At 39.6% G+C, this 15,196-nt stretch overlaps 1 protein-coding gene across 8 annotated transcripts in view; it reads left to right on the top strand.

Moving 5' to 3' along the window:
• Positions 1 to 14,629, top strand: part of RHOT1 (ras homolog family member T1) — a 70,820-nt gene extending 56,191 nt beyond the window's left edge. For 3 of the 8 annotated variants that reach the window (XM_047757113.1, XM_047757107.1, XM_047757108.1), the window contains one exon: positions 13,600 to 14,629. In XM_047757113.1, coding sequence (XP_047613069.1) covers positions 13,600 to 13,717 — 118 coding nt within the window. In that variant the 3' untranslated portion in view covers positions 13,718 to 14,629. Of the gene's footprint in view, positions 1 to 1,255; positions 1,776 to 11,991; positions 12,136 to 12,632; positions 12,679 to 13,599 lie in introns of those variants that run through there. The other 5 variants (XM_047757106.1, XM_047757112.1, XM_047757111.1 and 2 more) reach the window with 5 other exon arrangements.
• Positions 14,630 to 15,196: the final 567 nt, after the last annotated feature.

The raw sequence follows: 15,196 nt of genomic DNA, 5'->3' as shown, positions 1-15,196 counted from the left end.
AATCTCACTTCTGCTGCTCAGGTTGCTACGGAGAAGCGGGTTTGATCCCTGGCCCAATGCAGTGGGTTAGAAGGATCTGGCATTGCTGCAGCTCTGGCTTCAAGTCAGTCCCTGGCCCGGGAACTTCCATGTGCCCCGCATGCGGCCATTACAAAAACAAAACCAAAGCATGCTGGTGTGAAAAGTCAGCTCGAGTTTGAAAAACTTCTCTACTATTGAAATTATTTATAATCTGTTACTTTTAAGTACCTGGAACATTTATGTGAAATGAAGATAGTAACCAACTTTAAGTATTTAGAGAAATATGGAAAAGGAAAAAAGATCTACAGTACTAGCTTTTAATGTCTTTGGAATTGTGCTCAAAACATAAAGTGTTCCTAGAAAGTAACACGCTTTTTAAAAAAGAGTAACAGCCTCAAAAAAAAAAAAAATAGGTATATACATTCCCTCAGCAATAAACTTGGAAGGTTATGTTCTTATTCTGGTCATGCTACCTTTGTTCAAATTGATTTTACGTTTTGTGAACACTTAAGAGCCTATGTAATATTAATTTGTATCTAATGTCACATTTTTAAGTGTCTCAGGGTGAATTAGGTTTTTGAAATCATTCAGATGTCATTGGGAGCAGGGCTTGATTAAGACAGATGATCGCGCTAAGTAGATCTTGGTTGGAAATGGATTGGCTGTTTGGGTTATTACTGTTGGGCTCTCACTCAAGACTGTACCAAATGAGGATGGTTTGTGTCCACCAGCAGCAGAGTGGACGTGGCTGTGAAACAGTGAGGCTCTGTCTTAGGAGTCAGAACCTGACTTTAAAGCTGCCCTGCCCGGAAAGAGTCTCACTGATGTTTTGAGCCCTAGCAGCTCTGGAATAAGAATGCAGCCCTCTCAGGTGATTGCTTTGAAGGGATCACCACGCTCCTTTGGTGGTAGAGGTCTGCCTCCGTCTTTTGACTGGCACCTCATAAAGAGTCACTCAGACAGATGTCTCTCATGGTGACTGTCTGAGAAAACGCAAGGCTAGTTCAAACCAAACAAGACGCAGGAGCTCCAGCGTCGGAAGTAGTAGAGCTGGAAGAGACTGTGGAGTTCAGCTGGCCTGACCCCTCCCAGGAGAGTGGCTTCCTGCGAGCCTTCCTGAGAGAGTACCATGTATCTGCTGATGGCTTTCCCCGCTGGAGAGGGGGTTTGCTTTTTATTCATTTATGTATTTATTTGGACTAAAATGATTTCCCTATAACTTTCTCTCCTTTAGTTTTAGTTCTGCCCTTAAAACAACGTACGACTATTCTCCTCCCTCTTCAACCTAGCAATCCTTCAGATTTGAAGACGGCCAGCATGTCTCCCCTAATTTTCTCTCCTCCAGGTAGAAGATCCCCATTTCTTTCCGTCTTAAATTAGGTGGTTCAGTATCATTCCTGGGTTTTCTCATCTGAAAGCCCCTTAGATTGTTCGGGGTATCTCTTAAAAAGTGCCATTGAGCATGGCACACAGTCCTCCAGGTGTGATCTGACGCGTCCCTCCCAGTGGGCAGTCACGGTCCACAGTTAGAGCAGCCCCTGCCTAGTGCATGAGTTAACTTTTTAGCAGCCCCAGCCCACTGCCGTTGTCTGTTAACCTTGGGGTTAATTGAAATCAGATTTTTTTCCTATGAGGTACTGTTAAGGGAGTGTCCCCTCCTCTCTAATTGTGTATCTGGCATTTTTAGTTGGCTCTTCGAATGAATCTAAATGCAGATGCATATAAATCTCTATTAAATTTCATACGCTTTTTGATCCATTTGTTCTAGCCCAGTCATTTCAAACATTATTTCTGTCATTTGTCCCATTCTATCTCTCTCTCAGCATTGTGTTATTTGCAAATTTGGTAGCTGTGTCTTCTTCATCTTTCAAGTTATTGATAAAAAATGATGTTGAATACGCAGAGATCGGAGAGCGAGAGTGCTCCAGCAAGCAGGCAGGCAAGCCCTTTAGTGCTCCACTAGAGAACTCTTTTCCCAATGACACAGGTTCAGAATTCTTGGGTAAAGATTATTTTGTCAATTAAAAGTATTATCCAGCCCACATTTATCTTGAAGAGATTTCACAGAGGGCTCTTTTGAAATCAGTGCAATTTCTACCACATCCCTCTGATCTACCAATTTTGTAACTGCATCTAAATAGAAGGTGACATCTCTTTGGTGTCTTAATCTTGGTGAATTCACCTTGGTCCCTAGTAATTGGTGATTACAAACCATCTGTTTTATTCTAGAAGCTCTTGATTTTCTATAATTGCAAACTGATTCTTTGCATCTTTAGCGACAGTTTTGGTTTTAGGTTGGTTTAGTCACTTCCCAGTGAAAATAGGTTGGATGTGCATTAACGGATGAGATTGCTCATAGTAAATTACTCTGTACAGAGATCCACGAAGAGAAACCGGTACGTTTTCGCATATCTGTTTATAAACCCAAAGTAACTTAATGGTAATATCAGCATATATCACTGACATCTGGTAATCAAGAATGGAAACCATGAAAAAGATGAGGAAAACTAGTGTACCTTTCAAAGAACTCCTTCCTGTTGCTTGGTAGTATTTTAATTATTTTATAGAGGTAAAAAGAAGTGGGAATTTAGGAGTTCTGTATTGAAGTTTCTTCTAATTTATAAAAGGATTGCAGGTGAGGTAGGTGAGGATGGAGGCCGAAAATTTAAGTACCTGTAGGATCTGGATGGATAATATAAGTGAATGAAAATGGGCAAGGAGAAGAAATGAGAGAGGTGGGGACTACAACAGTTCCTGTCTAAACGAAGCAGCCACTTGGAGTTCCTGTTATGGCTCAGCAGATTAAGAACCTGACATTAAGTGTCCATGAGGATTCGGGTTCAATCCCTGCCCTTGCTCACTGGGTTAAGGATCCGGTGTTGCCCCAGGCTGCAGTATAGGTCGCAGATTCGGCTTAGATCTGGTGTTGCCGTGGCTGTGATGTAGGCCACCAACTGTGGCTCCAATACGACGTTTAGCCTGGGAACTTCATATGTCACAGGTGTGGCCCTAAAAAATAAAATCTAAAAATTCATAAATTGGAAAAAAAGCAGCAGCAACAGACACCACTCAGTTCTGGTCATTGGTTGCTGTCTAAGCCTAGTGTTGCCATAGCTGCTGACTTTCTGAGATACTAGAAATCAGGATTTTTTTGTGAAATTTCCTAATATTTAAATAATGGCAATTACGTTTAAAATTTTAAGGTACTAATCAGATCAGAGAAAGCATGTTTATAAGCTACCAGTTTGCAATTTCAGTCTTAAGACGTAGCCTAGAGTTGTGAAAATGAGGCCAAAAAAAAAGTACACCTAAGGATTAAAAATGTCTCTTAGAAACCCCCCCCCCCACATATGCTTTTACTCCTTTCTCTTTAAAAATGCAAAAAGGGGATGGGGTGAGAACCTTTGGTGATTGGTTACTATTGGTTTGCTGGGCTAGGTATATCTTCATGTTACATAAACAGAAAAAGGATTTATTAATTGAGTAGAAGTCATTGAAGAATTTCTGACTGTAATTCAACAAGGAGGATTCTCACTCAACAAGAAGTCTTAAGTCTTTGGTTTTAGAAATCTGCCCTGCCTAGTGTTTTAGAAGCATAAATGGGCAGTTTTAAATTTGTTACATAAGCAAAAAGTTTGTTAAATGTCTGCAAAGACAGTTAATAAATACGGGTACATATATGTTGACCTCAAATTAGTACAGTGTTCTCGTGTGCTTGTAAAACTTTTGCTCACCAAGGTAGAAGTTTCTTCTGGAGGTAGTACCTGTTGGGGCCACATTCTCACTTTTTGTCGTCCTCCCACTGCTTTGATTTATTCATTCAGATCCTGAAGTTTTAGGTAGGATCCTGCTGTGGGCTGAGCCAGACTGTCAGGATGAAGATTGAGAACTTGTATTTACATACCTTTCTAAAGTATTACGTTAAAAATTTTTTTTTAAACTTTGGTTATATTTTCAGTGGCCTTAGGGCCTTATGCTAACAAATTAAGTGCTCTAAACTGATCATGAGAGAATCTATGCCAAATTAATTAATTCTTACACAGTTTCAATAGTTCCAACATTTCTGATTGTCCATTTTTTCCCCTAGTTGCCTGTCTTTGACCAGAAAAGATTGTCTTTTTTTTAGTTTATTTACTGAAACTATATATATTTTTTTAATTTTTTTATTTTTTATTTTTTTGTCTTTCTAGGGCCACACCCTCGGCTTTTGGAGGTTCCCAGGCTAGGGTTCTAATCGGAGCTGTAGCCACCGGCCTACGCCACAGCCACAGCAATGCGGGATATGAGCCACATCTGCGACCTACACCACAGCTCATGGCAACACCAGATCCTTACCCCACTGAGCGAGGCCAGGGATCGAACCCAAAACCTCATGGTTCCTAGTCAGATTCGTTAACCACTGAGCCACGACGGGAACTCCCTGACACTATATACTTTAAGTAGAGAGAAGTAATAAGACTTTTTTCTTTCCAGTTTAATTGATTGCATATTGATTTCAACATGTGAGAAAAGCGATCACCTGCACATCTGACATGTGACTTTGTTCTTTGGTAATTAAGGCCTCAGCATTTAGATGTGGATAGATTTATGTTTTTCTTTAGAAGAATTTATGAATAGCTGGAGTTATAGGAACTGAAAATACGTTTGGAGGATGATTAACATGCGGCCAGATGATTTGAGTCTTTGGCAGTGCTTTCATTTCACATAGTGTAAATCGTGGTATTGGAGAAAAACACCCCTTGATTATGTTTTAATTATAAATACCTCTTAAATCCGAAGGTGTTAAAATGATTTTGTAAGAGTGGGCTTGATTGTTGGTTTGAACTACCCAGAATTTTAGTTTATTAAGTTTTTGTGATTCTGACTGGAGACTGTGTGCTGCGTGCGATGATGTGACTGTGCTGTCGTGTGCTGTGAACTTTCGTTTGTCCCTTCCTTCAGGTGTTTGTTTTCATTTGTCTGGGCTGCTTAGTAATTTCCTTAATTTCTCTTGATCCCTTTCCCAGCTGGTTTTCAGTGTATAATCTTCCCACTTCTTCCCACCTGTAATTTAATCTTTTTTTTTTTTTTTTTTTTACAATTTATTGTTTTGGTGTAGTTGTCTTTGATGAATATTTTGATGTTAGAATTTCTGTCACCGCATTTTAGTATTTGCATTAGTCATGTAAATTATTCGTTCATGTTACTTCTTAAGTTTGTTAACAGCATTTTACTTTAGCAACAAAGTGTGTAGTTCATGCTGAGTATTTACAGAGACCCAAAGGTATGACAGTCATCATACCCATTGTAGGTTGGTTTTATGTGTATGTGTGTGTGTCTTTTAGGGCCGCTCCTGCAGCCTATGGAAGTTCCTGTGTGTGTGTGTGTCTTTGTCTTTTTAGGGCTGCTCCTGCAGCCTATGGAAGTTCTTGGGCTAGGGGTCTAATTGGAGCTGCAGCTGGATCCTATGCTGCAGCTTGTAGCAACACTGGATCCTTAACCTGCTGAACGAGGCCAGAGATCAAACCCACATCCTCATGGGTGCTAGTTGGGTTCTTAACCCTCTGAGCCACAACAGGAACTCCATTGTAGGGTTTTTATTTGGCTGTATCTGCGACATACAGAAGTTTCCAGGCCAAGAATTGAACCTGTGCCACAGCAGCAACCAGTGCTACTGCAGTGACAATGCTGGATCCTTAACCATCTGATCCGCAAGGGAACTCCCATTGTGGTTTTTAATCCTGTTTTATTTTTTGCTTTTTAGCGCCATTCCTGCAGCATATGGAGGTTCCCAGGCTAGGAGTCCAATTGGAGCTGCAGCTGCCAGCCTATGCCACAGCCCCAGTAATTTGAGATCCAAGCTGCATCTGTGACTTACAACCACAGCTCATGGCAATGCCAGATCCTTAACCCACTGAGCGAGGCCAGAGATTGAACCTGCAACCTCATGGTTCCTGGTCAGATTCGTTTCCAATGTGCCATGGCAGGAACTCCTTAATACTGCTTTAAAATGTATTTTTACTCTATTTTATTTATTTATTTATTTATTTATTTAGTTTTTTTAGGGCTGCACCTGTGGCATATGAAGGTTCCCAGGTTAGGGGTCTAATTGGAGCTACAGCTGCTGGTCTACACCACAGCCACAGCAATGCCAGATCCGAGCCACGTCTGCAACCTACACCACAGCTCACGGCAACACCGGATCCTCAACCCACTGAGTGAGGTCAGGGATTGAACCCTCAACCTTATAGTTCCTGGTCGTTTCCACTGCGCTACGATGGGAACTCTGTGTTTTTAAATGTATTTTTAAAAATTTGGATGTATGAGACATTTTAATTCATTCATTAATGACTGACTTCATTTGCCCATATTACTTCAATAATCACCCAAGTTTCTCCTTTACATAGTTTAAAATCTTGTTCCTTAATATAGGAGCCCTTTTTTGAAGAAAGAATTTTACTGTTATCACACCAAAATGAAATGCCTTTTCACAGGATTGCTGCATGAAGTAGTGATAGGTTTCCAAGAAATTGGAATGTTATAGAGATTCTGCTGGGAATGTAAGAGTTCTTAGGATATTATGTTATAGTAAAATATTTTAGGGAAGTCTGTCCTTTTTTTTTTTTTTTTTGCCTTTTTAGGGCCACAAGTGCAGCATATGGAAGGAAGTGCCCAGCCTAGGGGTCACATCAGAGCTCAAGCTGCCGGCCTCAGCCACAGCAGCTTGGGATCTGAGCCGCGTCTGTGACCTACGCCACAGCTCACAGCAACGCCAGCTCTTTAACCCGCTGATCGAGGTCAGGGATCAGACCTGCATCCTCATGGATACTAGTCGGGTTCGTTTCCACTGTGCCACAATGGGAACTCCATGTCCTGCGTTTTAATTTCATATGAAACTTCTCTGTTCATATGAAAGGTCCTTTCATGGCTTTTCTTTGAATTTGGATGCATATACATAGTCATACGTTTAAAATTATATGAGAGCTTGTGTCATAAGCAGCAGCAGCTTACTTGATGAGAATCTGTAAGTTAAATTTTTTTGCCATTTGGTTAATATATTAAGGGATAAACAGGATGAAGTTTGCCTGTTCTGACCTTTACGTATCAGTATTTAACATGTAGACATTCTGTGTTTCCCGTGTATCTGCAGTCATCTATAAAGTTTTATTCTTCTGATGCTTGGCCAAGCATTTCTTGACATTGATGCACACCTGTGTCCTTTTCCTAAGTGTGTTACTATTTAGGCATGCTCAGTTAACAGCTTTCTTTTTTTTCTTTCTTTTTTTTTTTTTGTATTTGCAATTCATCTCTGTAGGACACTACATGTTGATTTCTTAACCTACTTGGAGGAATATCTAATTAAAATCTTTCAGCCTTGCTAGTTCAATTAGGAAAATTGTTGTTAACATTATTATTAGCAGCAATGACATTATTACTGCTAATATTAAATAATACTTCACCAGGTAGAAACATTGCGAGGAATAAAAGCAAAGAGATCCAGAAGACTTTTTTTAAAAAAAAGTTTAAAAACAGAAAACTTACCTGTAGTTTTGGTGACCTTAGTACAGTTCTCCACTTGAGCTATGTAGCTGCAAATAGGAGAAAGCTGTGTCTTCTATCTAGAAGCCCTAGGAACTGTGGGTTACATGCATTACGGTTACATAGACCATTTCAAAGGATTGACTTAGCTGTGTGGAAGGGATTATAAAGCTGGAAGACCATTCATGTCAGTGCATTGGTACCCCTCTGAATTGTGTTTGGGCAAGACAAAATGGTGAGATGAGAAGAATGGAAAATAGGCAATTCAGTTGACATCTAAGAAGTTGTGGGGGGGCTGGGCACGGTGACCAGGTGGAACTGCTCTTCCCGTAGCCCCCCAGCTTCACTGCTTTTGAGCATGTTCTGAGCTTTTCTTTCCTCTGCATGACAATTTGCAGACTAGACCTTTCCGATTCTCCCCCTTCCCCAAATTCTAATTTTTGCAGACATTTGGGTCTCTGCCACACAGGCATAACCTCATTTTGTTGTGCTTTGCTTTATGGTGCTTCCAAGACATTGCGGTTTTTACAAATTGAAGGTTTGAGGTAACTGCCTTTTCAGATGATGGTTAGCATTTTTTTAGCAGTATATATAGTATTTTCAAATTGCGGTGTGTGTTTTCTTAGACATAGCGCCATCACACACTTAATAGACTACAGTATAGTATAAACATAATTTTTCTATGTGCTGGAAAACCAAAAAATTCCTGTGTTCTGGAACTGAACCCATAATACCACTGAGGTATGCCTATATAGTTTTTATACCCCATATATAAGGTCTTGTGGCACATTATAAAGAATAATATTAAAAATGGCTCTTTGGAAATGGCCAGAATGGGCTTAAGTCTATTGAGGCCTTTAGAATTTGATTACTCTATGTTTCTAAATATTATAGTTGATAACATTTCTTTTATTATTGGTTAAATACACCGAAACAATAAAGATTTTAGTTCATGTTCTTATATTTACCATAAATTGCAGGGTTAAAGCATCTTGTATGCCTTACTTCAGGGCTTCTCTGCCAAGGTACATAGGAATTTTTATCACTCTGTTATAGCCATAAGTGACCTTCACACAGACAGTTTTTATTTTTAAAATTTACTTACTCTTTTTTTTTTTTTTTTTAAGGGCTGCAGGTGTGACATATGGAAGTTACCAGGTGAGGGGTTGAATTGGAGCAGCACCTGCCGGCCTACACCACAGCCACAGCAACGCCCGATCCAAGCCATGTCTGTGACCTACACTGCAGCTCGAGGCAACGCCAGATCCTTAACGCACTGAGCGAGGCCCAGGATCAAACCTGCATCCTCAGGGATACTAGTCATGGTTGTCTGCACTGAGCTGCAGTAGGAACTCCCAGACAATTTTTAATTTAGCTCTTTATTACCTGAATTTTGAAAATATTCCTTCTTTCTGCCTTTTTAAGTAGCCTTAATAATACACAAGTCCAAACATGTTGGTTAGCTCCCACACCCTTGTCAAGAACCACTTGTCATTTGGTTGACGTATGGACCCTCAGCACTTTCAAGACAAAGCCAGCACTACATACACAGGAGTTTTCTACCTAAGAACGCAACAAGCCTCACCTAGTGATTAAGTTTATATTTCAGCACTTAGTCATTATTTTTTCTTTTCTTTTCTTTTTTTTTTGTCTTTTGTCTTTTTAGGGCCATACCCATGGCATATGGAGGTTCCCAGGCTAGGGGTCTAATCAGAGCTGTAGCTGCTGGCCTACGCCACAGCAATGCGGGATCCGAGCCACATCTGCGACCTACACCACAGCTCGTGGCAATGCTGGATCCTTAACCCACTGAGCGAGGCCAGGGATCGAACCCACAACCTCATGGCTCCTAGTCGGATTCGTTTTCACTGCACCACGACGGGAACTCCTAGTCATTATTTCTTATGTTCTAAAAAGAGATACTGGAGTTCCTTCATGGCTCAGCAGGTTAAGGATCTCTCTCTGTTAATGCTGTGACTCTGGTTACAGCTGCAGTGTGGGTTCAGCTCCTGGCCTGAGAACTTCTGTATCGTGCAGGTGCAGCCAAAAAAGAGAGTGAGGAGGAGAGAGAAAGGAAGAGAGATACTGCTGAACCTAAGTTTTATTCCCCATACAGTAGGGAAATGTGATTTTAATATATCCATAGATTAGGAAAAAAAACCTATACCTATACACACTGCCCCCATTACACACACATTTTTAACCCTGTACTATTCTTTTGGGGGAAATCTATTTTCAGAAAACTTTTAAATATAGAGAAAAATCTTACATAGTAAACTAGTCATCACTTTAGTTACAGTCACCATTAAATGGAGTTAGCCACCAATAGAAGAATTTAATATACTAATGCATCTATTTAAAATGATGTTTCTGGACGTTCCCATTGTGGCTCAGTGGGTTACATACTCAACTAGTATCCATGAGGATTCAGGTTTGATCCCAGGCCTCGTGCAGTGGGTTAAGGATCCAGCATTGCCATGAGCTGTCCTCTAGGTTGCAGATGCAGCTCCAATCTGGCGTTGCTGTGGCTGTGGTGTAGGCTGTGCACTGCAACTCCAATTCGGCCCCTAGCCTGGGAAGTTCCATATGCCACAGATGCAGCCCTGAAAAGCAAAAAATAAAATGTTTCCATTATTTATGGAAAAGTCCTTATATAATATTTATTTAATTTTTTACTTTTTTGGCTTTTCAAGGGCCGCACCTGCAGCATATGGAACTTCCCAGGCTAGGGGTCTAATCAGAGCTGTAGTCACCGGCCTATGCCAGAGCCACAGCAACTCGGGATCTGAACCGCGTCTGCTACCTACACCACATCTCACGGCGACGCCGGATCCTTAACCCACTGAGCGAGGCCAGGGATTGAACCCACAGCCTCATGGTTCCTAGTTGGATTGGTTAACCACTGAGCCACAACGGGAACTCCCTTATATAATATTTCAAAGGATATAAAATTATAAATTTATAAATTATATAAATTGTGTTTGCAGCTATGTAGCAAATACATAGAAAAACTCTAAAAGGAAATAACCCAAATTTTAATTAGTTGCCTTAAGTGACTCTAAATAATTTTTCCCTCACTACTTTTATTTTCCACATATAATATGCTTATATTACTTTAATAGTCAAAAAAAAAACTTAAAGAAGAAAAAAGTATGCAGTAAGATATAATTTATTCTAAGATATTGTATGTGAGTCATTTGGAAAGAATTATACTTTTGAATTGGGAAGAATTACTTTTGCTTGAGTTTAGACATTAACTAGGAAGCAGCTTTATGAAACTGTTAACTCTGCTTCTGCTTGAGACCTGAAATGACAAGCATGGTTCAGTTCTTAATACTTACGGAGTTTAAATAAGATGAAACTATTCTCCGTCGAGGTGTCAGGCAAGCAGTAACAAATGCGGCATCCATTATAAATGTGTTCTCTTTTATAAATAGAGCCTGGTTAGTGTAGCTTTTAAATGCACATGGTAAAGGCATAAAAGAATTCTCTAAGTAAGTAGCTTTCTGTCTAAAAGTAGTTTTCCATGTCTAAAAGCACCTTAACTACTATAACATTGATGCAGTTATTAAAATATATTTTATGAGTTAGTGGTTGCCTTGAGTTTTAACTAGCTATATTGTGAACATGTACCTATATTATTTCTCATCTATAAATATGAACCACGGTTTTGCCTATTAAAGGCTATACTGTAGCTGGGGGAAAGTAATAGTTACTGTCTTGAAATGCAGAAGCAAAGTACGCAATGCAGTCAGGCAGAATATGTTATTTCATGAGTGATCATAGTTCTCAAAATACAACAAAGAGAGCTGTGTGAAACAGATTCCATACTTGAAGAATATTTATGAGGAATCATTCTGACTGATTGTAATATCATTATCCTAATCCCCTTTTCCTCTAAATTAAAAAATAAGTGTAAAAAAAATCTGCATCAGTGAAGATGCGTGAAGAATCACAGACCAAAGCTGAAGCCTCTGTTCTCAGTTTAAGTTCTCTACGTCTCTTCTGACTTGGCGTTGTGAACTTTGAAATAATCTGAAATGAGAAGCATCTCTAAACTTCATAACTAATAGTTGTTATCCTCATTTTGGGTCATGTTTACAGTCATCACAGATTGTTGGGTACAGAGTCTTGGTTTCAAGGGCTTCACTTAGGGTTTCAGGTGTCCCAGGACCAGCCTCTGGGGAATGTGAAGAGAATGTGTATAGCAGCTTTGGTTCCCTTGCCTGGTTTATGAGTGTTTTAAAAGAGTATATGTAGAGAGAAGTTTTTTTTAAGTTTTGGTGACTTTCTATAGAATACATTTATTTTAAATATAGAAAGCATGAGATGCATCATAGAGGGTGGCAACTCAATTTGTGTGCAGGATGTTTAATTGAGAGAGATTATTTTCAGTCCTCTTCTTCTGTGAGCTGTGCTGTGAACTGCCAACTGTGTGCATGTGTATAAAAGGTTAAGAGCCCGGGTAGCTGAGTGGGGTGCCACGCTGTTAGCAGACGACGAAGGCAGTATTACTCACCAGGTGCACGCCGTCCACTCTGTAGAAGATTCCATCTTCATGGAGTCATCTCATGGTCCACTTTTTCTTGAAGCCAGGTAACATTTCCCACAAATCAGTGGGTTGGCCTTGTTGGAGTTTTTCCAGCTGGAAAAACTAAACACTGAAGTATTTTCTTCCCTAACTTTTTTTTTTTTTTTTTAATGAAGCATTGCCTGTTGGAAGAACTAACTTGCAAGGTGGAATGGACTTCTGTTATCACTTTGCTTTGTAAAATAATAATTTTGTAGAGAGTGAATTTTTTTTTTTTTTTTTTTTGGTAGAAACTGGGGAGGGTAAGAGGTTGGAGTGCGATGTGTTGTTTTACTCAGGAGAGAAGCATGGAGCACTCTGCTTGTACTGTGGACGTGTTTTTTAGGGATGTACGAATTGCATTTTGTGATAACTAATCTGGTTGTTGACGTTTTGACTATTGCTGAGGCAGTGTAGTTTTGTGCAGCTTATATTCTTGGCCCTTAACTCTTCTGCGTATGTCAGTGTCTCGGTCTTTTAATGATGTCTGACTCTTGTTTCAAATCCTTTTTGTTTAATATAGTTGTAAAATAACCTGAACGAGGCAGTCTCTCTAAGCCCTTAATTCTGTAAGTTTTCTGCATCCCCTCAATCGTATTCACTTAACTAAAACTTGAGTGGCGCTTGAATAAAACGTTCCAACCTTTGCTCTGAAGCTTTGTCCTCTTCCTGGTAAGCTGTCATACTTGATACCCTTGAGGGTGCTTAGCAGTGTCATTAACTGAGCATGCTCACAAACTCAGTTTGTGGTACAGGCTGTCCCTGACCTTGTCATGCATAATATGGCTTCTTTTATGTCACTGACCTTTCAGTCCATCACGTTACATGATGTCCGTTAGTTGGTACCATTGTCACTGCCTGTCTGACTAATACCAGGGTTTGGTTTGTTTGTTTGTTTCTTCCTTTTTCTTTAATCAGCAGTAACCAAATTAATGCAAAGTGGTAAACCTTCCCCCTTCCCCTCTGGGGTTTTTTTTGGTAAATTTTTATGGGGCTCATCGTTGCCAAAGTTGATTTTAAGCATTGCTCTTAGAAAAGTATTGTCACTTGTCACTTAACTGCTTACAAGATAGCTTTTGGTTCCTGGGAACAGGAGATGGCACATTAAGTTCCATGAAATTGAGTCTCAAAATTGTGAGTCTCAGTCTTAGCTCTCATTTTAAAGGGCCCTGGTGATATTAAAAAGTGACAGGCTGATTTGTCTAAGTTTTCCATTTCCCATGTGCAGAAAGTATTTTAGATACTGTTTACTCCCAAGTAGTAACCAGCTGTAAAGACACTTGTCTTTACTAATGTCTACAGTATGTCTTCAGATAATGGTTATCTAAGCAACGTACCTGTGGTTTTCTTGGTAAATGTTTTTGTGACCATAACTGTACGCAATTAGCCTGACAAGTGTGCTAATACTTCCCTAAAAGTAGACTGTTCGTGTAACTGGTTTTTTTCATACTAATCATGTTTTAAACATTAATTATATTTTTTGACTACAGGCACGTGACACAAGCTGACCTCAAGAGCTCCACGTTTTGGCTTCGAGCAAGTTTTGGTGCTACTGTTTTTGCAGTTTTGGGCTTTGCTATGTACAAAGCATTGTTGAAACAGCGATGATTAAAAAAAAAAAAAATACTGGCCCTACCAAAAACAAATACTTTTATGTACATTCTGAATGCTTTAAATTCCGCTAGAAATATTGAGATATTTATACATGCAGAATTCCTTTATTAATATTTGTAATTCATGCATAAGAGTATTTTAATGATAGTTATAACCGCAGTATTGACTAGCTTATGGGAGGAAACCGCTTAACAGCCAAACTAAAATGGCTAAGTTTCAAAGGCCAAAAGGGAATATTTTGTAAATAATGTACATATTCAGGCAGGATACGGGCTCCCAAACTGAGTTCTAGAAATGATGTTTCTAGGCGTTTCTACATGGTATTATTAGTGCTCAGTTAGCTCACTCTCCTAGGTTTAGGTCCGCTCAGAGATCGTATTTACTCACTGATCACTTATTTATTTCGCATTTACTCAGAATGATCTTTGGGTACTTTAAGTACACGAGGCACAATTTGCCATTTTCTCTCCGTTTTTAAAAACATAACGTTCTTTCAGTCCTGTTCCTTGGGGTAGGCCAGCCTTGAAGCCACCGTGCAGTCTGGAGAACCGTACAGCTGGGTGTGAGGCTCTCCTTTAAGGAAGGCATAAAAGCTGCAGGCTCTCAGCACAGGCGTCACCGGTGTGATTACATTGCTTCCTTTGTTAGTATGTTGAATTTTGTAGCCCTTTCAATCAAATGAGGAAAAAGATTTGTATATTATCAATGTTTTTAGTTTAAATAAACAGTCACCATTGCTACTACTGAATTTCCTCCCAAAGTGTAAATCATTCTATAATGGCAGTGTCTATTCTAGTGTGTGACAGTAGCTGCATGTGTCATGAAGTGTTCCGTATCTGGCTAGGATAACCTAGAAGCAGCACTTTTTTTAAATGGTGAAATAAATCTAATGACTATAAACTCTCATGATAAACCTATTTTTTTCCATCATTGACCTTTTCAAGTATTTAAATAAATAACTGCTGTGTACTGTGATCTTGAGTTCTTTTGTCTTATCAAAAGTAAATATTTCTGTGCCGACGTGAATGAAATCTTCTGGTTTCTGTCTTAGCTTGAAAACTATTTTATATACAAAAAGATAATAGGAGACAAGTGTGGTTTGTACATATAAGAGGAAATCTATTTTGGAGTTGCGGGGAAATCTATTCTTAGAAAAGGGCGATTGTTTTCTCCTACACACACCTAAGTGATGTGGTTTCTGCTGTGATTTGCATGTTTATTTTCTCCTTTAACATGGATGTTTTTCCCCTTCGCTGTGCTGAGGGATGTTTCCTCCTCAGATCACACACCGGGAGCAGCTCCTAACAGCATAAGCCACTAGTTGTCAACTGGTGAAGTAGCATATGCGCCCCGCTCACTCGCATTCTTCCCCATTTCCCTCCCTTCCATTTTTATCTGGAATTTGAGGGAAAGGAAAATTAAGCAAAAAACCTGGTAACTCCTCATCTTCATTATTCTCGGAGCGTTTTTTAT

Source organism: Phacochoerus africanus, chromosome 14, assembly GCF_016906955.1.
Source record: "Phacochoerus africanus isolate WHEZ1 chromosome 14, ROS_Pafr_v1, whole genome shotgun sequence".
NCBI lineage: Eukaryota > Metazoa > Chordata > Mammalia > Artiodactyla > Suidae > Phacochoerus > Phacochoerus africanus.
This window is presented reverse-complemented; position numbering and strand designations above follow the sequence as displayed.